The 17214-nt window shown below is 42.9% G+C and overlaps 1 protein-coding gene across 1 annotated transcript; it reads right to left on the bottom strand.

Moving 5' to 3' along the window:
• LOC134627222 (inter-alpha-trypsin inhibitor heavy chain H3-like) lies at positions 1–16507 on the bottom strand. The gene is made up of 20 exons (XM_063473172.1): positions 16489–16507; positions 15559–15713; positions 15301–15405; positions 15040–15202; positions 14420–14530; positions 14173–14301; positions 13956–14069; positions 13705–13873; positions 13470–13595; positions 13169–13350; positions 6073–6258; positions 5813–5952; positions 4751–4911; positions 4457–4483; positions 4294–4356; positions 3218–3331; positions 2825–3026; positions 816–988; positions 470–581; positions 1–349 (listed from the first exon to the last, which is right to left on the bottom strand). The coding sequence occupies exons 1-20, from the start codon at positions 16489–16491 to the stop codon at positions 211–213; spliced, it is 2574 nt and encodes an 857-aa protein (XP_063329242.1). The 5' UTR covers positions 16492–16507; the 3' UTR covers positions 1–210.
• Positions 16508–17214: the final 707 nt, after the last annotated feature.

Below are 17214 nucleotides of genomic sequence, written 5' to 3'. Positions count from 1 at the left end.
TTTTGCACATGTTTTAATACAAGGAAACACTGAGACAGTCTCCAAGTACTTGACACTGTTAAGTTTATTATGTATACAGCACTATGAATGAAAGCTGTCTTGTGTTGGTTGCTGGTTATCGGTGCTGTAAGTGCCTGCAGATTTGAATATTTATTTAAAAGAATTGCATTTTGATGATTTCAGTAGCTGGTACAGCTGTGTGGCCTCGTCTTAAACAGATTTAAAAAGGCCAGAAACAATGTAGTCTGTCACATGTCCGTCAATGAGGCCAGTCCCATTATTGTGAATGAACCAGCACGGAACAATTTCTCCGTTCTTCACATCGTTCCTGAAATCCCTCTGCCAGCCTCTGTGACAGAGAGAGATGTTTCATTTAGAAAATCCACACTGCGAGAGCACAAACACAGCAACAACACATTTAAAATTCATTTTGCATGCAAACACTTCCACACTGAAGTCTTTAGTGTACCTGGTTACATTGAGCTCCTGTCCTTTCACATACATGGTGGCATCTGGTTTCTCTGGGACTTTTCCTGGATGCAAGTCTGCCACCTCATAGTTAATCCCATGATAGAACTGACCTGGAGGACGGTAAACCATTTAAATTATAAAAATATTTGAATTTGGACTCTTTCCAATACTGGTAATTTTAAATTATACCTAAATATTTTGAGTTTTGCTGTATTTGTTTTGCTCACACAAGAAATTTGTGGTCCTATATTATTGTTAATTGCATAATTGCATTAACATGGAAACATCTTAGAAAACATCAGTGATAAACCACAAATTTAGAGAAGAAATGTGTCATGTTGTACCTAGCAGGCCATGAACATCAGGGGACAGGAGGTGACTGTCCAGGGTGTAGAAACCCAAGTAGTCCCGGTGGTATGGGTGCTTCTTCCACACTTTGTGAAGCAAAATCACAAACTTAACTGAATCTCTTAGTGTTACTGTTAGGCTGCGATCCTTGGTCACAAGAAGATCCACACTGTAGGAGAAAGAATAAAAATCAATCATAAGAGCTTGAAAAGAAGGCAGCCTGACTTCTTTACGTTTCATGGAGACGTTTCATCTCACATCTAAGAAACGTCTTTGATTCAAAAACCAAAAGGTGGAGAGTCCCAGGTATTTAAACCACAGTGAGGGTTGTGCCTTAGGAGGTGATCATTGGCTCATGATTAATCATGCACAAAATCACATGAGCCAAAGTGTGAAAAAGGCTGTGGATCATTACCACCAGACCTTTTGAGAGAAACCACTGTGAGACCTTGCCTCACCTGTCATGTGGCATATTGAGTTTACCTGACGGAAGATGTTAGTGGAGGTTGAATCACCTGGGAAGGAATCTCGAAACTGCATTTTAGGTGGATGACAGATGGTGGCGTAAGTCACCCCCTCTGTTCAAGGATGGTCGTTCACAGTGGACTTAGATGGCCTCTTTCACTCCTCTTTCAAACTATCTGTCTTCTCTGTCCAAAATGTAAGCTTTGGCATCCTCGACAGACTAACCTTTATCCTTCAGATGCAGATCTACAGTGAGTCTTGTCCTGTCGAGGGGGCTCTTTTTAGTGATGGGATTTCCGGCTCTTTTTAGAGAACCGGCTCTTTCGGCTCCAATCCGGATCTTTAGGTTGTTTTGTTGCGTTAATTAATTGTTTAATTGCGTTAATATAACAACAATATAAAATTATGCACAAAAGGAATTACTAATGTAAAAAAAGGGGGTTTATTTATAAATGTTTATATATAAATATATGCGGTGGCCCCTAGAGACAAAGCATGTACAAACTCCAAAACACATTTCTAGTGTTAACTGAACTTCCAAAACAGAGCTACCCAGATCACTTAAATTACACAATTGAAAGCATATGTGTATTGTTTGTGTATTTATACACAAGCACTCATATATATTCAAATAATTCAAAAAAAATGTTCATTTACATTTTACTACCACACACCAAATCCGGTCGTTGGCACTTCCTGGCTTGTGTAGCCACTAGGTAACAAAAGCTCAACACTGCACCTAGCTTCCCGAAGCACTTCTGTTGTCTTTTGTACGTGTTTTGGAGTTTTTACGTGCTTCTGAGTTTTTACGTGTTTTGGAGTTTTTACGGGCCGTCTTCTGTGGGCCTGCATGAATAAACTTTCTGAATCCTTTATCATCCGCAACTGAAAATAGTTGTGGATGATTACTATACCTTTCTAATGTGACGTTGTTGTCCCTGGCTCTCTTTCTCTGTCTCTCCCTCCCGCTCTGTTCCTGTGCTACTTCGAGTGTAACTACCGCCCCTCCCCCCTCTTCCCAGCGCAAGCACAAGGCTCGTGTGCGGAGTGAAGCAGAAAAAAAGTGAGAGAGAGAGGGTGAGAGAAAGAATAAAAAAAAACCCCACGGCTCGCGATAAGGAGCTGGCTCGCGTCGTTCACGTCAAAGATCCGGCTCTAAGAGCCATTTTGTTCGCGACCGACACATCACTAGCTCTTTTATGTTATGCCACGCCTTAATGGAGTGGTTGTTTGGTTTTTCCCATGTAGAGGTCCAAGCACTCCTTTGAACAATGCACAAAAGACACTGTGTTGCTTGGCTTTTGTTTGGGAGTTTTAAAAGGCAGTTGATAAGCCAGTAGTTTCTTTTCCCTTTCAAGTTATTGTAGCCCACTGTTACTTACATAGAGCGGTAGTATGTAGGCAAATATCCTAAAACGTCATCATGAAACTTCAAGAAATCAAGTGGCTTTGTTTTAAAACTCGTAAGACTCCCTGGATGATGGAGAAACTACGTAGACCTTTTTTTTTTTCCTGTAACTTTAAAAATGCAATCACTTACTTGGATCCTTTAATGGAGGCCGCGTCAGACCAAAGCAGTTTGACCCATTTGCCGTCCTGGAACAGCGAGATGTCCTCAGTGCTCACCTCTAGCCTGACCCCAAGGGTCTGGTGGACAATGCCAAAACGCCAAAAATAGGTGTTTATTTTCCCATCAGGGGGAGTTTTCTTGTCTCCAATAATCTCACCATTCACCAAAATACCTGGAGACAGTGGGATCCAGTCAGTCACATGATGTCTGGACTTTCTGGCACATATTGCATAACTCATGTGTAAACTGAGATAAAAATATCAGTATAAGTTTGGATCTATAAAATTATACATAAAAAAGAACAAGGAGGACACTAAGACTGCATTTCCTAAGTCTTAAGACAGCTGTGTACACGGGGCTGACCTGAATTTGAGTCTCTGACCAGGTTGAAGATGGTTCCTGGTTTGTCATTGATGTTGAAACACAAAGCATCACCTCGGTCTGGTAGCTCTATCATGAAGTGAGGATCTCCATCCACTGCAGGGGCCCCAGAATACAGTGACAGGAATAAATACATATTGCAGAAAAACACACAAGCGACATGACGTTCATGACGTTCCACCCATGAGAAGTCCACACTCATGGGTGGAAACACATCCATCTACTTCATTTTAGTTCCAGCTACATAATCTTAAGTGTTGTTGTCAGTGTTTTGAAACACTGATGCTGTTTAAAAAAAAACAACAAATCTGTCCATCATAGACTGTATATTAAAGATGGAGATAGTTTCTGGATCCAAAAAGAGAATCAAATATGGAGATGTCTTAAATCTGCTGTCATTCTCATGGCCAGCAGGGGGAGGCTTGTCAGAGTTTCAAAAATAAAATTATATGTATAAATATCTTTGGGAATTGGCACACGGTTTCAGTAATCTATTTCCTGACTAATTTATGATCTTAGTCATAATTTTAAGTCTAACTGAAAAAACATGGGGTTTGTAAACTGCCCCCATTAGAATAAAAAAGAATTCAAAAGCAGCATATTAAGAAAAGACTACAAGTGAGCCTTTCCTTACTCAGAGTCAATAACATTGCTCTCCTTAATGTTTCATCTGCATCTATCCATTTTTAAACAGAGTCTAAGCATGTCCTTACATTCAAAGAAATGGCATCTTTCTAGCATACTGTTGAAAACATGCCAACAAAGCTAAAATTTAGATGAAGCCAAAATTATTCATTATCTGAGAGCAATGAAGAGCATTTCCACACATCTTTGGACCAGTTATTGCAGTAGGACTTGAAATAATAATTAGCAATAATTTAAAGTGGCACCAAATTTAAAGTGAAGCAGTCACCAAGTCCTCCTATGTTTGTGAAAGATGCCATGGCATTTTATCGAATTAACTGTGCCTCTTAATGCAGATTTGTAAATATCAGCAAAGTCAGACGTCATAGCTGGAGCACAATCTATCCTATCTGAACTGTATATCATGTACTTACCAAAATATGTGGGTGCTGGCTGGTAATGCCGTGGATATGACTGCGCGGGTATATAATTATATGCTTTGAACAGGGAGAATAAAATCCAAATCAACATGAATACAACAAATTGACTTTGTCCCATAAATCTTGTTTGTGATTTATCATTAAAAAAATCACTTACCCATTTTTTCAGCCTGCTGTCTTTGCTCTGTGAGAAAAAACAGACAGATAACAGTTTTAAACTGGAGCTCCAGCTTCTGCTGGTATACTTCACTAAAGAGGAATAATATGTGGAAAATGTAAACTCAGTCACCACTTCTCTTTATGAATGAGCTGCAGCCATGCTTTGCTTTTCTGGTAAAGCTTGACTGCAGCCATTTCAAAGTCACACACACACACACACACACACACACACACACACACACACACACACACAGAAAAGCCAGCCCTTTTCAACTCTGTTTTCTTCAGGTACCTTCAGTCAGCTTGTCAGCAATAAGAGGGCTGCTTGTTGAGTCTTCGGTTTCGGGCTTGGTAACAACCATGGATGTGAGAGGGGTGACAAAGCTGTACTGCAGGGACATATCCAGGGCCTTGGCTGTTGTGTTGGCTTTCTCATCTGGTGTACCGCTCTTGCTGCCAGAAGGAAAATATATGTATTACTACAGGGAAATCTATAAAAGAACATCAAATCATTAAAATGAGCGTCCTGGTAAAAGAACAAGTGTCATCAAGGACTATAGCTGTGTCCCAAAACGTCGGCTGCATCCTCCGGAGGCCGCATTTGAAAGCCGATTACGTCACAGTCAGGCGACGAAGGCTGTCCCAATTCGTCGACTCCTTCAAATGCGGCCGACAAATGCGTCCTTCATTTCCCCGAATTTGAAGGATGGGTCGGGTGTGTCCTTCGTGGCCCACCATATCCCAGAATTCATAGCGCGGCCCAGCCAAATTTCAGCTGCCAACAATGGCGTCCTCCCGGCTTCATCGTTTTTAGACCCCCGCTCTTTCGCTACTCAGGTTAAACATGATATATAAGTCACTCAGATAACTTAAAAATGTAATTGTTTGCCTTTTTTCTGTGATTTATTTGTTCCGGAGTAAATCGGATTGGCTGAGATCAAAGTTATTAGATTGTTAGATTAAATAAAACTTTATTAATCCATCGGGTGGGTTCCTCCGGGATTTTCACACAGCTGAATAAACGTTAAACAGAAAACTGATTAAACAGAAGTGTGAGACGGTCGAGAATTTACGCCAGTGTCCTGTTATATTTTAGAAAGCAAGGAGCAGACGGCCGAGTTTATTAAACTCCACCGACACAGCGGTGACGCAAATCTGAAGGCTAGACCGTCCCATTTCACAGCCTCGCACTTCCGGCCTTCTCAGTCTTCGAAGGACCCAGCCCACGTAGACCGAGAAGGCCGGGTCCTCCGAAGGATGTAGCCGACGTTTTGGGACACAGCTACTATATCATACCGTATTTCTTATGAGAACAATGTGCCTTAGCAGCCAAACTGAACTGTTTTAAACTGACCTCTTCTCCAGTAACTGCTGGATAGTGAGGTAGGCCCACAACCGCTCGGTAAAGTCTCCAAAGATGTACTCCTCGTCTGGGTAAAAAACATCCCAGTCTGCGGCACTGACTTGACCCTGGACTCTGAAGTCTTCTTCGAGCTACAGGAGAAACAAAAGATAAAATGCATATAAATCAGAGTAAAACAATTAAATATAGGCTATGTCTACTCAATATCTCAATGTTTCTGCCATTTTTTGTGTTTTTCTTTTTTTCCTCACCCCCTGTCCAACCACTTCCACCAGGAAGTTGTCAAGGTCGTTGTCCATTAAATGACCAGCCACAACAATCTCTGTGCCATTAAACAACTGGCTAAAGTGGCTGGTGGTCAGAGAATCCACTGCATTGTCAGGATAATGCATGTCCACCTCTAAAAGTAGAGGGCTGGCCACTTCGTCGTAGAAACCCTGAAATAAATACACACACTTTATCACATTTGCATGTTCCAATTTTCTATTGTAAACTCAGCATGAAATATTGACAGCATATAATTCATAGGAATATGGCACAACTGCAGTGCTTTAAATGAAAATCTAAGAAATCATGACAATGTCTGTCTGGCTCCTGAAATCGAACCCACAGAAGAGAAGCTTGAAAAGTCAAGGTTTTGCCTCCCACTCTACTTTTAAATGACCTGGGAACCACAAGTAAGAGAGCAAAGTGCTCTGTTGAGGTGCTACATTACTTTTTTTTTTTTTTTTTTTTTTTGTGGTCTTCAAGAGAAGGTGGGACCTGAGTATTTAACACCTTGTATATGAAGATTGAATTTGATTTGGTATGTAACAGGGAGCCAATAAAGAAAAGCCAACTATTCTTTGTGAAGAGGATTCCCCATTTACATGACCAAATTAGTCTATTAGATAGACTTTATTTAAAACGGTTACATTGCAGTACATTTGACACCTAAAGCATACTCTAATCGCTTCTTTTAAGAGCAACAAACTCTTTTTCCAGGCTCAATGAAGAACTTCTAATTAGTGAGAAACCATGTTCCTCTCCTCTTGAGTAAGGTTTGCATTTGTGAGTTATAACAGGGTGTGAGGTACTTTTGATTTGAGGCTATTTTCAGGGGAGCAGTCAGTGGCGGTTTTTGATATGGGCGACTTGGACTGTTGCCCAGGGCGGCATCGTGGTGGAGGCGGCATCATGGCATCTGCAAAAAAAAGTTGCTTGCACCCATCCTGCCCCGACATCATGCCAGCACATTTTGGAGATTGCATAGGCACATGCCTATTTGCGAGGAGTGAGGGCGCCCTCCATTTACGAGGCGCCTGCTCCTTGCTGCACAGGGAGGGGAGGGGCAGAATGGCAGGGTACTCTCTGGCTGGCTAGAGCGGCACCTAAAACCAGCTTGCAAAATAAAACTAAATTAAAAAACCCAACAAATTAGGGCTGTTAACGTTAACGCCCTCATCACGATTAACACAATTAAAATTTTTAACGCAATTAATCCATCTGGAGCGCAGAATGACTCAAAATCCCTGACATGTCTCTGTTATCGCATTTTGGGCAGTTTGTCCAAAGTTTGTCCATTCTGCGCTGCAGACAGGTAGGTCTGTTAGTTTATGTTGTAGGATTGGGTGTTGGTAATGGAGTTCAAAATTACTGATGGAAGATGGAAAAGAAAAGGTCAAAGCCATCAGGTCCTCAGTTTAGAAAAAAAGAGAAAAGAAGAGAGAAACGAGCAAAAGATACAGGAAAGCAGATGTGTCTTTGGATAATAGCAGGTATTATGTATGACATGTATCCTGAAACAAGATAACATTCATTAGTAGGGATTGGGAAAACTTCTGTTTACCTTTCTTAGCCACTTGGCTATGATAGTAAGCAGTAGGCAGACAGTAGACACTGATGTGGCTTATTGACTCTTTTGGACTGTTTTCAGCACAATATTAATTAGCCATTAATTGGAAGAGCTATACTGTTGATTTGTCTGCTATTCTCAATGTATGCCAAATTATAATGACTGTTTGTTAGCCATTTGCATAGTCTCTCTCTCTCACTATATAAAATATTTATCTGGTTAAATTCAGTACGTTTCCATCATCAGTTTTCACAATAAGATATGTTAATGTATAATCCTTAATATGTTTTATGTGTGTGTCTGTGTGTGTCAGGGGGTGGCAGAGGGAGTGTTTGCCCAGGGCACCAAACAGGCTAGGACTGCCCCTGGGAGCAGTGACGGTAATAACGCCATTAAAAGTAACGGTGTCACTTTTTTCAGCAATTAGTAATCTAACTAATTACTATTTCTATCATTACAATGCCGTTACTCTTACTAAGAAGAAAATGCAGTGCAGACGCCTTACTATTTTTCAAAACACAGAAGACGGCTGAAGCTCATCTTACCGGGAGCTAACAATCGCACGAGTGCTGCTGATTGGCTGACGAAGAATAAAGTATTCATGGTAAACCAATCACATGACCAATTTAAGATGACATAGAAACAAGATGCTATATACCATATAGCATCTTATATAATGCTATATAAATTGTGTTGATAGGCCAAGTAAAACCAGAGTCATGATTAAAAAAAAAATATATATATATATATATATATATATATATATATATATATACATATATATACATATATATATATACATATATATATATATATATATATATATACATATATATACATATATATATACATATATACACACACACACACACACACACACATACAGTGGGGCAAAAAAGTATTTAGTCAGCCACCGATTGTGCAAGTGCCCCCACCTAAAATGATGACAGAGGCCAGTAATTTGCACCAGAGGTACACGTCAACTGTGAGAGACAGAATGTGAAAGAAAAAAAAAAAATAAAATAAAATAAAATCCATGAATACACATGGTAGGATTTGTAAAGAATTTATCCGTAAATCAGGGTGGCAAATAAGTATTTGGTCAGTAACAAAAATACAACTCAATACTTTGTAACATAACCTTTGTTGGCAATAACAGAGGCCAAACGTTTACTATAGGTCTTTACCAGGTTTGCACACACAGTAGCTGGTATTTTGGCCCATTCCTCCATGCAGATCTTCTCCAGAGCAGTGATGTTTTGGGGCTGTCGCCGAGCAACACGGACTTTCAACTCCCGCCACAGATTTTCTATGGGGTTGAGGTCTGGAGACTGGCTAGGCCACTCCAGGACTTTCAAATGCTTCTTACGGAGCCACTCCTTTGTTGCCCGGGCGGTGTGTTTTGGATCATTGTCATGTTGGAAGACCCAGCCGCGTTTCATCTTCAAAGTTCTCACTGATGGAAGGAGGTTTTGGCTCAAAATCTCACGATACATGGCCCCATTCATTCTGTCCTTAACACGGATCAGTCGTCCTGTCCCCTTGGCAGAAAAACAGCCCCATAGCATGATGTTTCCACCCCCATGCTTCACAGTGGGTATGGTGTTCTTGGGATGCAACTCAGTATTCTTCGTCCTCCAAACACGACGAGTTGAGTTTATACCAAAAAGTTCTACTTTGGTTTCATCTGACCACATGACATTCTCCCAATCCTCTGCTGTATCATCCATGTGCTCTCTGGCAAACTTCAGACGGGCCTGGACATGCACTGGCTTCAGCAGCGGAACACGTCTGGCACTGCGGGATCTGATTCCCTGCCGTTTTAGTGTGTTACTGATGGTGACCTTTGTTACTTTGGTCCCAGCTCTCTGCAGGTCATTCACCAGGTCCCCCCGTGTGGTTCTGGGATCTTTGCTCACCGTTCTCATGATCATTTTGACCCCACGGGATGAGATCTTGCGTGGAGCCCCAGATCGTGGGAGATTATCAGTGGTCTTGTAAGTCTTCCATTTCCTGATGATTGCTCCCACAGTTGATTTTTTCACACCAACCTGCTTGCCTATTGTAGATTCACTCTTCCCAGCCTGGTGCAGGTCTACAATACTTTTCCTGGTGTCCTTCGAGAGCTCTTTGGTCTTGGCCATGGCGGAGTTTGGAGTCTGACTGTTTGAGGCTGTGGACAGGTGTCTTTTATACAGATGATGAGTTCGCACAGGTGCCATTCATACAGGTAACGAGTGGGGGACAGAAAAACGTCTTACAGAAGACGTTACAGGTCTGTGGGAGCCAGGGATTTTCCATGTTTGAGGTGACCAAATACTTATTTGCCACCCTGATTTACGAATAAATTCTTTACAAATCCTACCATGTGTATTCATGGATTTTTTTTTCACATTCTGTCTCTCACAGTTGACGTGTACCTCTGGTGCAAATTACTGGCCTCTGTCATCATTTTAGGTGGGGGCACTTGCACAATCGGTGGCTGACTAAATACTTTTTTGCCCCACTGTATATACGTGGTGTTTTTTCCAGAACACTATCGTTACGTTTACTGTCTAAGGACAGCGCTTGCAAGCACTGTCTGCTTATAATCCAAAAAAAAAAATTTAAAAACAAAACAAAAAAAACACCCCCTTCCTATTGGTGGGAAAATGTACCATGTCGACCAATAAAAAAAAATGATATGGTCACATGGCATTTGGTTCTTTAGGGATAGGGGGATGTTTTAGGAGTGATGGCGGTGAGAGAACGAAAGAGAGAGAGAGAGAGAGAGCTTTGAGATGTGAGAGATTTGTGATGTTTAGTGTGTCTGGAGTGTGTAGTCAGTGTGTTGTGTAGTTAGTGTTTAGTGTAGTCTCCAGGTGGAGTGATACATCTCCTGCTGTCATGCCTGCATGTATCAGACTTGTGATGTGCTCCTTTATCTTATAGTAAATATGATTATTTTTTGGAGTGGCACAAATAATTTGTGCTGAAAAGAATGATACCAAACACGGCAAGATAATTAATTTTTAACCCTGAAGAAACCATGGGGTCAAATTTGACCCCATGGTTTCCCTAGAAAACCAATGGGGTCGGCTCTGACCCCATGGGTTCTCCAGGGTTAAAGGTGAACTGTAGAGGTAAAATAACAACAATTATACCCTCGACCCAAGGGGGTTAGACATTTTTTTAAAGTTACACAATAGTTACTTTTCCCAGTAATTAGTTACTTCTATAATATTGCGACTCAGTTACTAACTCAGTTACTTTTTGAAGAAGTAACTAGTAACTATAACTAATTACTTTTTGAAAGTTGCCCAACACTGCAGGGGAGCCAGAGTATTCAGAGTCATACCCGTTGAGAATCTATCAGATAATGAAGCTCTGTGAGAGTTTAGGTAGCTGCTCTGCATTGTGTTGGCTAAGAGTCAGGCTTTCAAATGAATTCAAACTGTCTGGGTTGTTGTGGGCTGTATATATTATCTGAATGGGACACCTAAGAGTAGAAGGGGGTAGAGCAAAGTGTGCCGCAGGAGAGGAGAGGTGTTTGCATAGATATGTTTGTTTTCAGATGCAACACTGTGGTGGGGCGTGGTCTGCGGTGCCGTGCAGGGAGGGCGGACGCACCTGCACGGCATCCTTAATCACGCCCGCCGAGTTAAAAACACGGGGAATCAGGGGTTGGTGGGTCGTGGTGTGATGTGAAATCAATAAAATGGCTCAAAACACTGACCCATGGACCCGCCGTGTCTCATTCACACCACACTGGTGCCGAAACCCAGGAGACGGCACGGCGGGTCCTTATCGGAGCCAGGGAAGGGAGGAGCTGGCCCAGATGGTGGCCGAAATAGCGGCCACACAGCGGGAGCAGGCGGCGGAGGTGCGCCGCCAACAGGAAGAGCTGCGGAAGGAGAGCGAACGCCACCTGGGGAGGATGGCGGAGCTGGCAGCGCTGCTCCAGGCCTGGGCGACCTCGACGCCGCCGCCCCCACCGGGGTATCCTGACAGTGGGAAAGCGGTGGAGGAGCTGTGTGGGGCACCTCGGCAGCCGGAGGTGGTGGACGAGGCACGCGGGGGTCCGAGCCTGCCGGAGGAGGAGGAACAGCCGGGTGAAGGGCTGCTCCTGCTGGGAGCGATGGAGGAGCCGCTCCAACCGGAGGCGGAAGACGAGGCGGGCGAGGGTCTGCGCCGGCCGGAGGAAGAGGTGCTGCGCGAGTGGCTGCTTGAGCCGGGAGTGGCGGTGGTGACGGAGGAGCCGTGCGAGGGGCTGCTCCAGCCGGGAGCGGCGGCGGTGGTGACGGAGGAGCCGTGCGAGGGGTTGCTCGATCCGGGAGCGGCGGCGGTGGTGACGGAGAAGCCGTGCGATGGGCTGCTCCAGCCCGGGGCCGCGGTGACGGAGGAGACAGAGGTCCCCGTGCCAGGGGAAGTTACTCGGTTGGAGCCGGCCAGCGAGGCGTGCGCCATGCTTGAGGTCGGTGTGCTCGCCAGACCGGCCTCACCCTCACCAGAGGCCAGTGCACGCCGGACATCTGCCCAGCCGCCTGTGAGCTTGGGCTCACGACTGTGCAGGTACCGGCCGCGCCGCGTCCACCTGCCACGCGGCCGACCTCCGAACCAGCTCCGCCGGATTCGCGGGCGGCCACCTGAACTCGCACCTCCCCGTCGCTTGGCCGGGGCTCGGGGGCGCAGACGGTCCGGGGTGATTCCCTCTCCCACTCACGGTGGGGAGTAGGTTCGGCCGGATGGCTCCCCGGCCTCAATCGGGCGATGGGGGTATGTGGTGGGGCGTGGTCTGCGGTGCCGTGCAGGGAGGGCGGACGCACCTGCACGGCATCCTTAATCACGCCCGCCGAGTTAAAAACACGGGGAATCAGGGGTTGGTGGGTCGTGGTGTGATGTGAAATCAATAAAATGGCTCAAAACACTGACCCATGGACCCGCCGTGTCTCATTCACACCACAAACACACTCAACCTTTTAATGAAGAAACAAATTCAAATATCAATCTGATAACACTGCTAGTGTTGTTATCCATATTATCAATATTTGGATCAGTCCACCCGACTCTAACTGGAAGACAATGGTCGCTGGTGTCTCTAGTTTCACGCATCTCAAAACAGTTGCCAATAACGAGAATATTTTCCTCACCACGGGAGGAAAAGTAATTCAAACTATGGGTTGGTGAACAGGACAATATGGACTTCCTCCTTACTGTTACCCAGCTGGTCTGATTTACTGGCTACTCTGTACAAACCGCCTGGGGAGGCAGTTAACGATGGCTAAGTCCACATGGACTACAGGGCTCTGGCTAGCTGCAGGAATTTCAAGGGTCTGGAGCTGGAATTCCAACTCAGTGATCCTGGCTTCTAAAGCTACAAACAGGCTGCATTTATTATAATTATAATTTGCAGGTGATTTAGCAGAAAGTTTGCTTTGGATAAAGCACACGAGGTTACACTGTGGAAGAAGTTATTATCTAAAGGTTTCTAAATAAGGGAGCTACACAGATTAAGCTGGAAGAGGAACTCGCACCTGGAGCTGAACAACAGCATCTGAAGCTTCAAAGATTCTGCGGGCCAGGCCTTTGTTTTGTCTGCTCATCACATCCAGGAAGGAATAATCCACATCATTTCCAAATCCAAGACAGTACAGAGACATGTTTCCCCCAATAGCTGTACGCACATTCTCCTGGATCTTGCCAATGTTGCTCTCTCCTACAAATGCATGCATGCAACACACAAAGATAAAAATGCTAAATGCAATGTAATGTTAAATGTTAAATGCTGAACAAACATAATCTGTCCTACAGTATGTTTGCACTCTACATACTTACCCTCATTTGGCATTCCATCAGTCAGTAATATAATCATATCTGCACTTCTCTCTGGTAGCCTCTCCATCTGTCTGTCTTTGACCAGCATGTTTACAGCGGTCAACACTGCACCATTAACATTGGTCACTAAAAGGAAAAAACACTTCATGTTTTAAAATGCATAAACCATTAATGTTTTTTGTGCTGTTAGTTGTTTGTTTTTTTGTTTTGTTTGCTTGTTTTTTGTATTTCTTACTTTCTCTGCTATATATTCTTCTTATGTAATCCATGGCTTCAGTTATGTTTTCCTTTGTTGCTTTGGTAAGTGAATCCTTCCAGGTTTCAATAACAGAATCAAACAGGATGATGGCAAAGTGGTCGTCTTCATGGACTTGTTGAAGAATGGCCAGCATAGCTTCTCTTGTCTACAAAGAGTCAGAGAATGACGTGTGTCCACGTGAACTTTGACATATTAGAAGCACATCGGGGGTCAGAACAACTTCTTACCTGCTCCATCTTTCTTCCACTCATTGATCCACTTATATCAATTACAAAGACCACATTCTTTGGGAGTTTGGGTAATTCAGGAGCAAAGAAGTGCACAAAGTATCCATTTACAATCTGAAGAAGAGACACATTCCAAAAAGTAATGAATTTCAAAACAACAGTGTAATAAATCACTTTTTCAATTTGATCTTCTTCAGCACTTGAAGCTTTCACTGACCTGTATGTCCCCAAGCTTCTTCTCTCGCTTCACATCATAGCTGACAATAAAATCTCCATCAATAAGTGTTCCATCACAACCTGGACACTTCCTCTGCTGCTCCATGGTTGGTGAGAAGGAGATATGCGCCTGAAAAGGGAATAATACATAAACAATTATCATCCCAACTCAGATTCAACAATGCAATAAAATGCAGCGCAATAATCAGAAAGTTTATTATAGATGATCATCAATTGTATGAAGGTACCTTTCTGTCTGTGACAGTTTTCTCCACCAGAGGGAGCAGCTCATTCGAGAGGAAGGTTGCATGGGTGTCAACATAAGAAATGCCCTGAGGCTCATAGATGTTTGTCACAATCTGTTTCCACAAAGGCAAACATGGAGACAGGAGATCATTTCTAATGTATGTATGCATGCTCAATCATCCAGGTACGGAAATCCCAAAAAGTTGATTCTGTTCATCTGGATGTACTGTTTTCAGTGCAAAAAACATTTTGTCACTCATCCAAGTGACTTCATCAATCTCAGCTGACTGCATGTTTGTCCAACCTTATAAACAGTACCTTTGCACATTAACTGAAAGTAGCCCACTGAATGAACAAAGGGCTGTGAGGTCAGTTCCTTGATCATTAATATGCACATTGTCATGACCATTGATCAGCAACCACTTATCAAAGACCATTGATCACTGATCAGTGAATGACCTCACAGCCCATTGTTCATTCAGTGGGCTAATTTCAGTTATTGTGCAAAGATGCTTTTTGATGAGTGACAAAACGTTTCTCCCACTGAAAGCACTACAGCCAGATACAAAGAATACATTTTTGGGACACCCTAAGCAGGGAATCTAATCAAACATGGATTCACCTGAAAGTCCTGAACCAGTGTTTTGGGTTTGACTCTGGTCAACAGCTCATATCGGCCCAGTTTCCTCTGAAGGAGCTCCTCATATGTCAGGACAAAGGTCACGTTGCTTTCAGCTGCAATATTGACAGAGACTGAAAACTTCTCCATCTTTCTTCCAGAAGCCCTGGAAAAAACAACAACAACAAAACAGCACAGAGACATCTGACAGCTGCTCCAGTGAATTTACACGATCTGTGTTTCTGGTTCATTTGGACGACTCACTTGACGAGTCCAGCAGTCTGTCCAGAGGAAACAGCCTTCTCGTACTGTTTCTTAGCTTTCTCTTTCTCCTTCACCTCTCCAACATACACCTGACCCTCGATTTCCCTGTGAGGCAAAAAGATGGTGATTGACATGAGGGATGTTAAAGCACATAAATTGACACCACGATAGTGACAAATTCAGCTTTGGAGCACAGTTGGAAAATGAAGGACTGTCCTATAAAAACTGTCAGAACGATTAGAGAGGAAACAGACTAACATGCTGAAGTTTGTGATGAAAGCAGTCTTGGGCAGCTCCACTTCAAAAAAGATTTCCTGTGACGAGTTTGCTTTGTTGAACGCCTTGGAGGTCATGACAGTGTGGGCAAAACGAGAGGTCACAGTGCAGTCCACTGTCACACTGTACACCTCCACCTGAGACAGAGAGACAGAAGGAAATGTAAGAAGATAAAAATAGGTTTCTCTCTATGAATCTGACTTTTTAATCTGAATTAAATCAACTATCACATGCCATGTGTAATGAATCAGCATATAAGAAAAGAGCTGCCCTTTTATTTTCTGTTTAAAACACAATTGTTACTCTGCTCAGATCTTCACAACAGCAGCAGGTGTTGCATAAATGTGCAATTTATAATCTCTCGACACTTTTTTAACACTCCTTGTTAGTATCACATCACTAAATTGAGCTGAGAGTATTTTACAAATTTTACCTGTGTGCTGTTCATCTGGATGGACTAGCTTAATATGTCCACCTGCTGTTTAAAGGAGTTTGCGTTCTCCTTTCATGATGCAGCCTTGTTTTGGGGGGATTTTTTTGCCAAACTGACCTTTGGTAACTCACATATTTGTTTATACGTTAATGAGCTCAGGTTTATATCAAGTGTAGTGTTTGAATTAAAAAAGCCTTTCAGAGTAATGAGAGGCTGTTATAACGAGTTTGCTCATTTGGGGAAAGTAAGAAGAAGACAAGAGAAATCTTTGCAGATTAATCAGCAGCTTGGAAACTACACTTTGATCACACAGCTTCTTTGGCAGCCATCACTTGAGGTCCCTGTGAGCTTATCCACACGGCCCATAGAGAACAACAAGCAGGTTTCTCTCTATGAATCTGATCTGTTAATCTGAATTAAATCAATTATCTCCCATCACCATTATCATCACCAGGAATATGAATGGATACATTTCTTACCATTGCTTCATTTGTACTTCTTTTCTGTAAGAAAAAAAAGGCAATAGATTCACATTGAAAAAAATAATAAGGCTGCACTAACCTCTTAATTTCCACTGCATATTTATATAGTTATCGGTTTACAGTAGGTATATCTTTAAAAATAATGTGATCTGTGTTATGACGCTGTATCAGAAACTGATGTTTAGCAGTGATTAAAAACTAATGAGATGTTTTCACTAAGACAAAGAGACTATGTGTGAATCGTTTGCCAAGTACCTGCAGTGATCTGGCAGCACCTCTTCTTTCCTGAAATACGCACACAGGATATTATGGAGATTACATGAAGTAAGTTGTAAGAAAAAACTTACAAAAAAACTTAAACACAGTTGATGTTTAAGTTTTTTTGTTTTGTTTTGTTTTTTAATAAAATCATAGGACTACTTTCTGAGGTCAGCGCTGTCAAAATCATACCAGAATGTTGTTTCAGTTTCATATCAGAACACAAAAGTGTTTGACGTTACCTGTATGGCTTCATTGCTCCTGGAGATGACCAGAGCTCCCGAGGCCGAGCTGCTCAGCCAGAGGCAGGCGCAGCCCCACAGCAGCAGACGAACACCCAACAGTCCAGACATGATCAAACTCTGACTGAACACTGGCTGACTTCAGTGCAGAGCAAAACTTTCAGTGACCTGTGGGAGGGACACGTATGTGTGTGTTTTCCTATATTGACCAGCTGCCCTGAGC

Source organism: Pelmatolapia mariae, linkage group LG5 (genome assembly GCF_036321145.2).
Source record: "Pelmatolapia mariae isolate MD_Pm_ZW linkage group LG5, Pm_UMD_F_2, whole genome shotgun sequence".
Lineage (NCBI taxonomy): Eukaryota > Metazoa > Chordata > Actinopteri > Cichliformes > Cichlidae > Pelmatolapia > Pelmatolapia mariae.
Note: the sequence above shows the minus strand (reverse complement) of the source record. Positions and strands in the feature narration are given on the sequence as shown.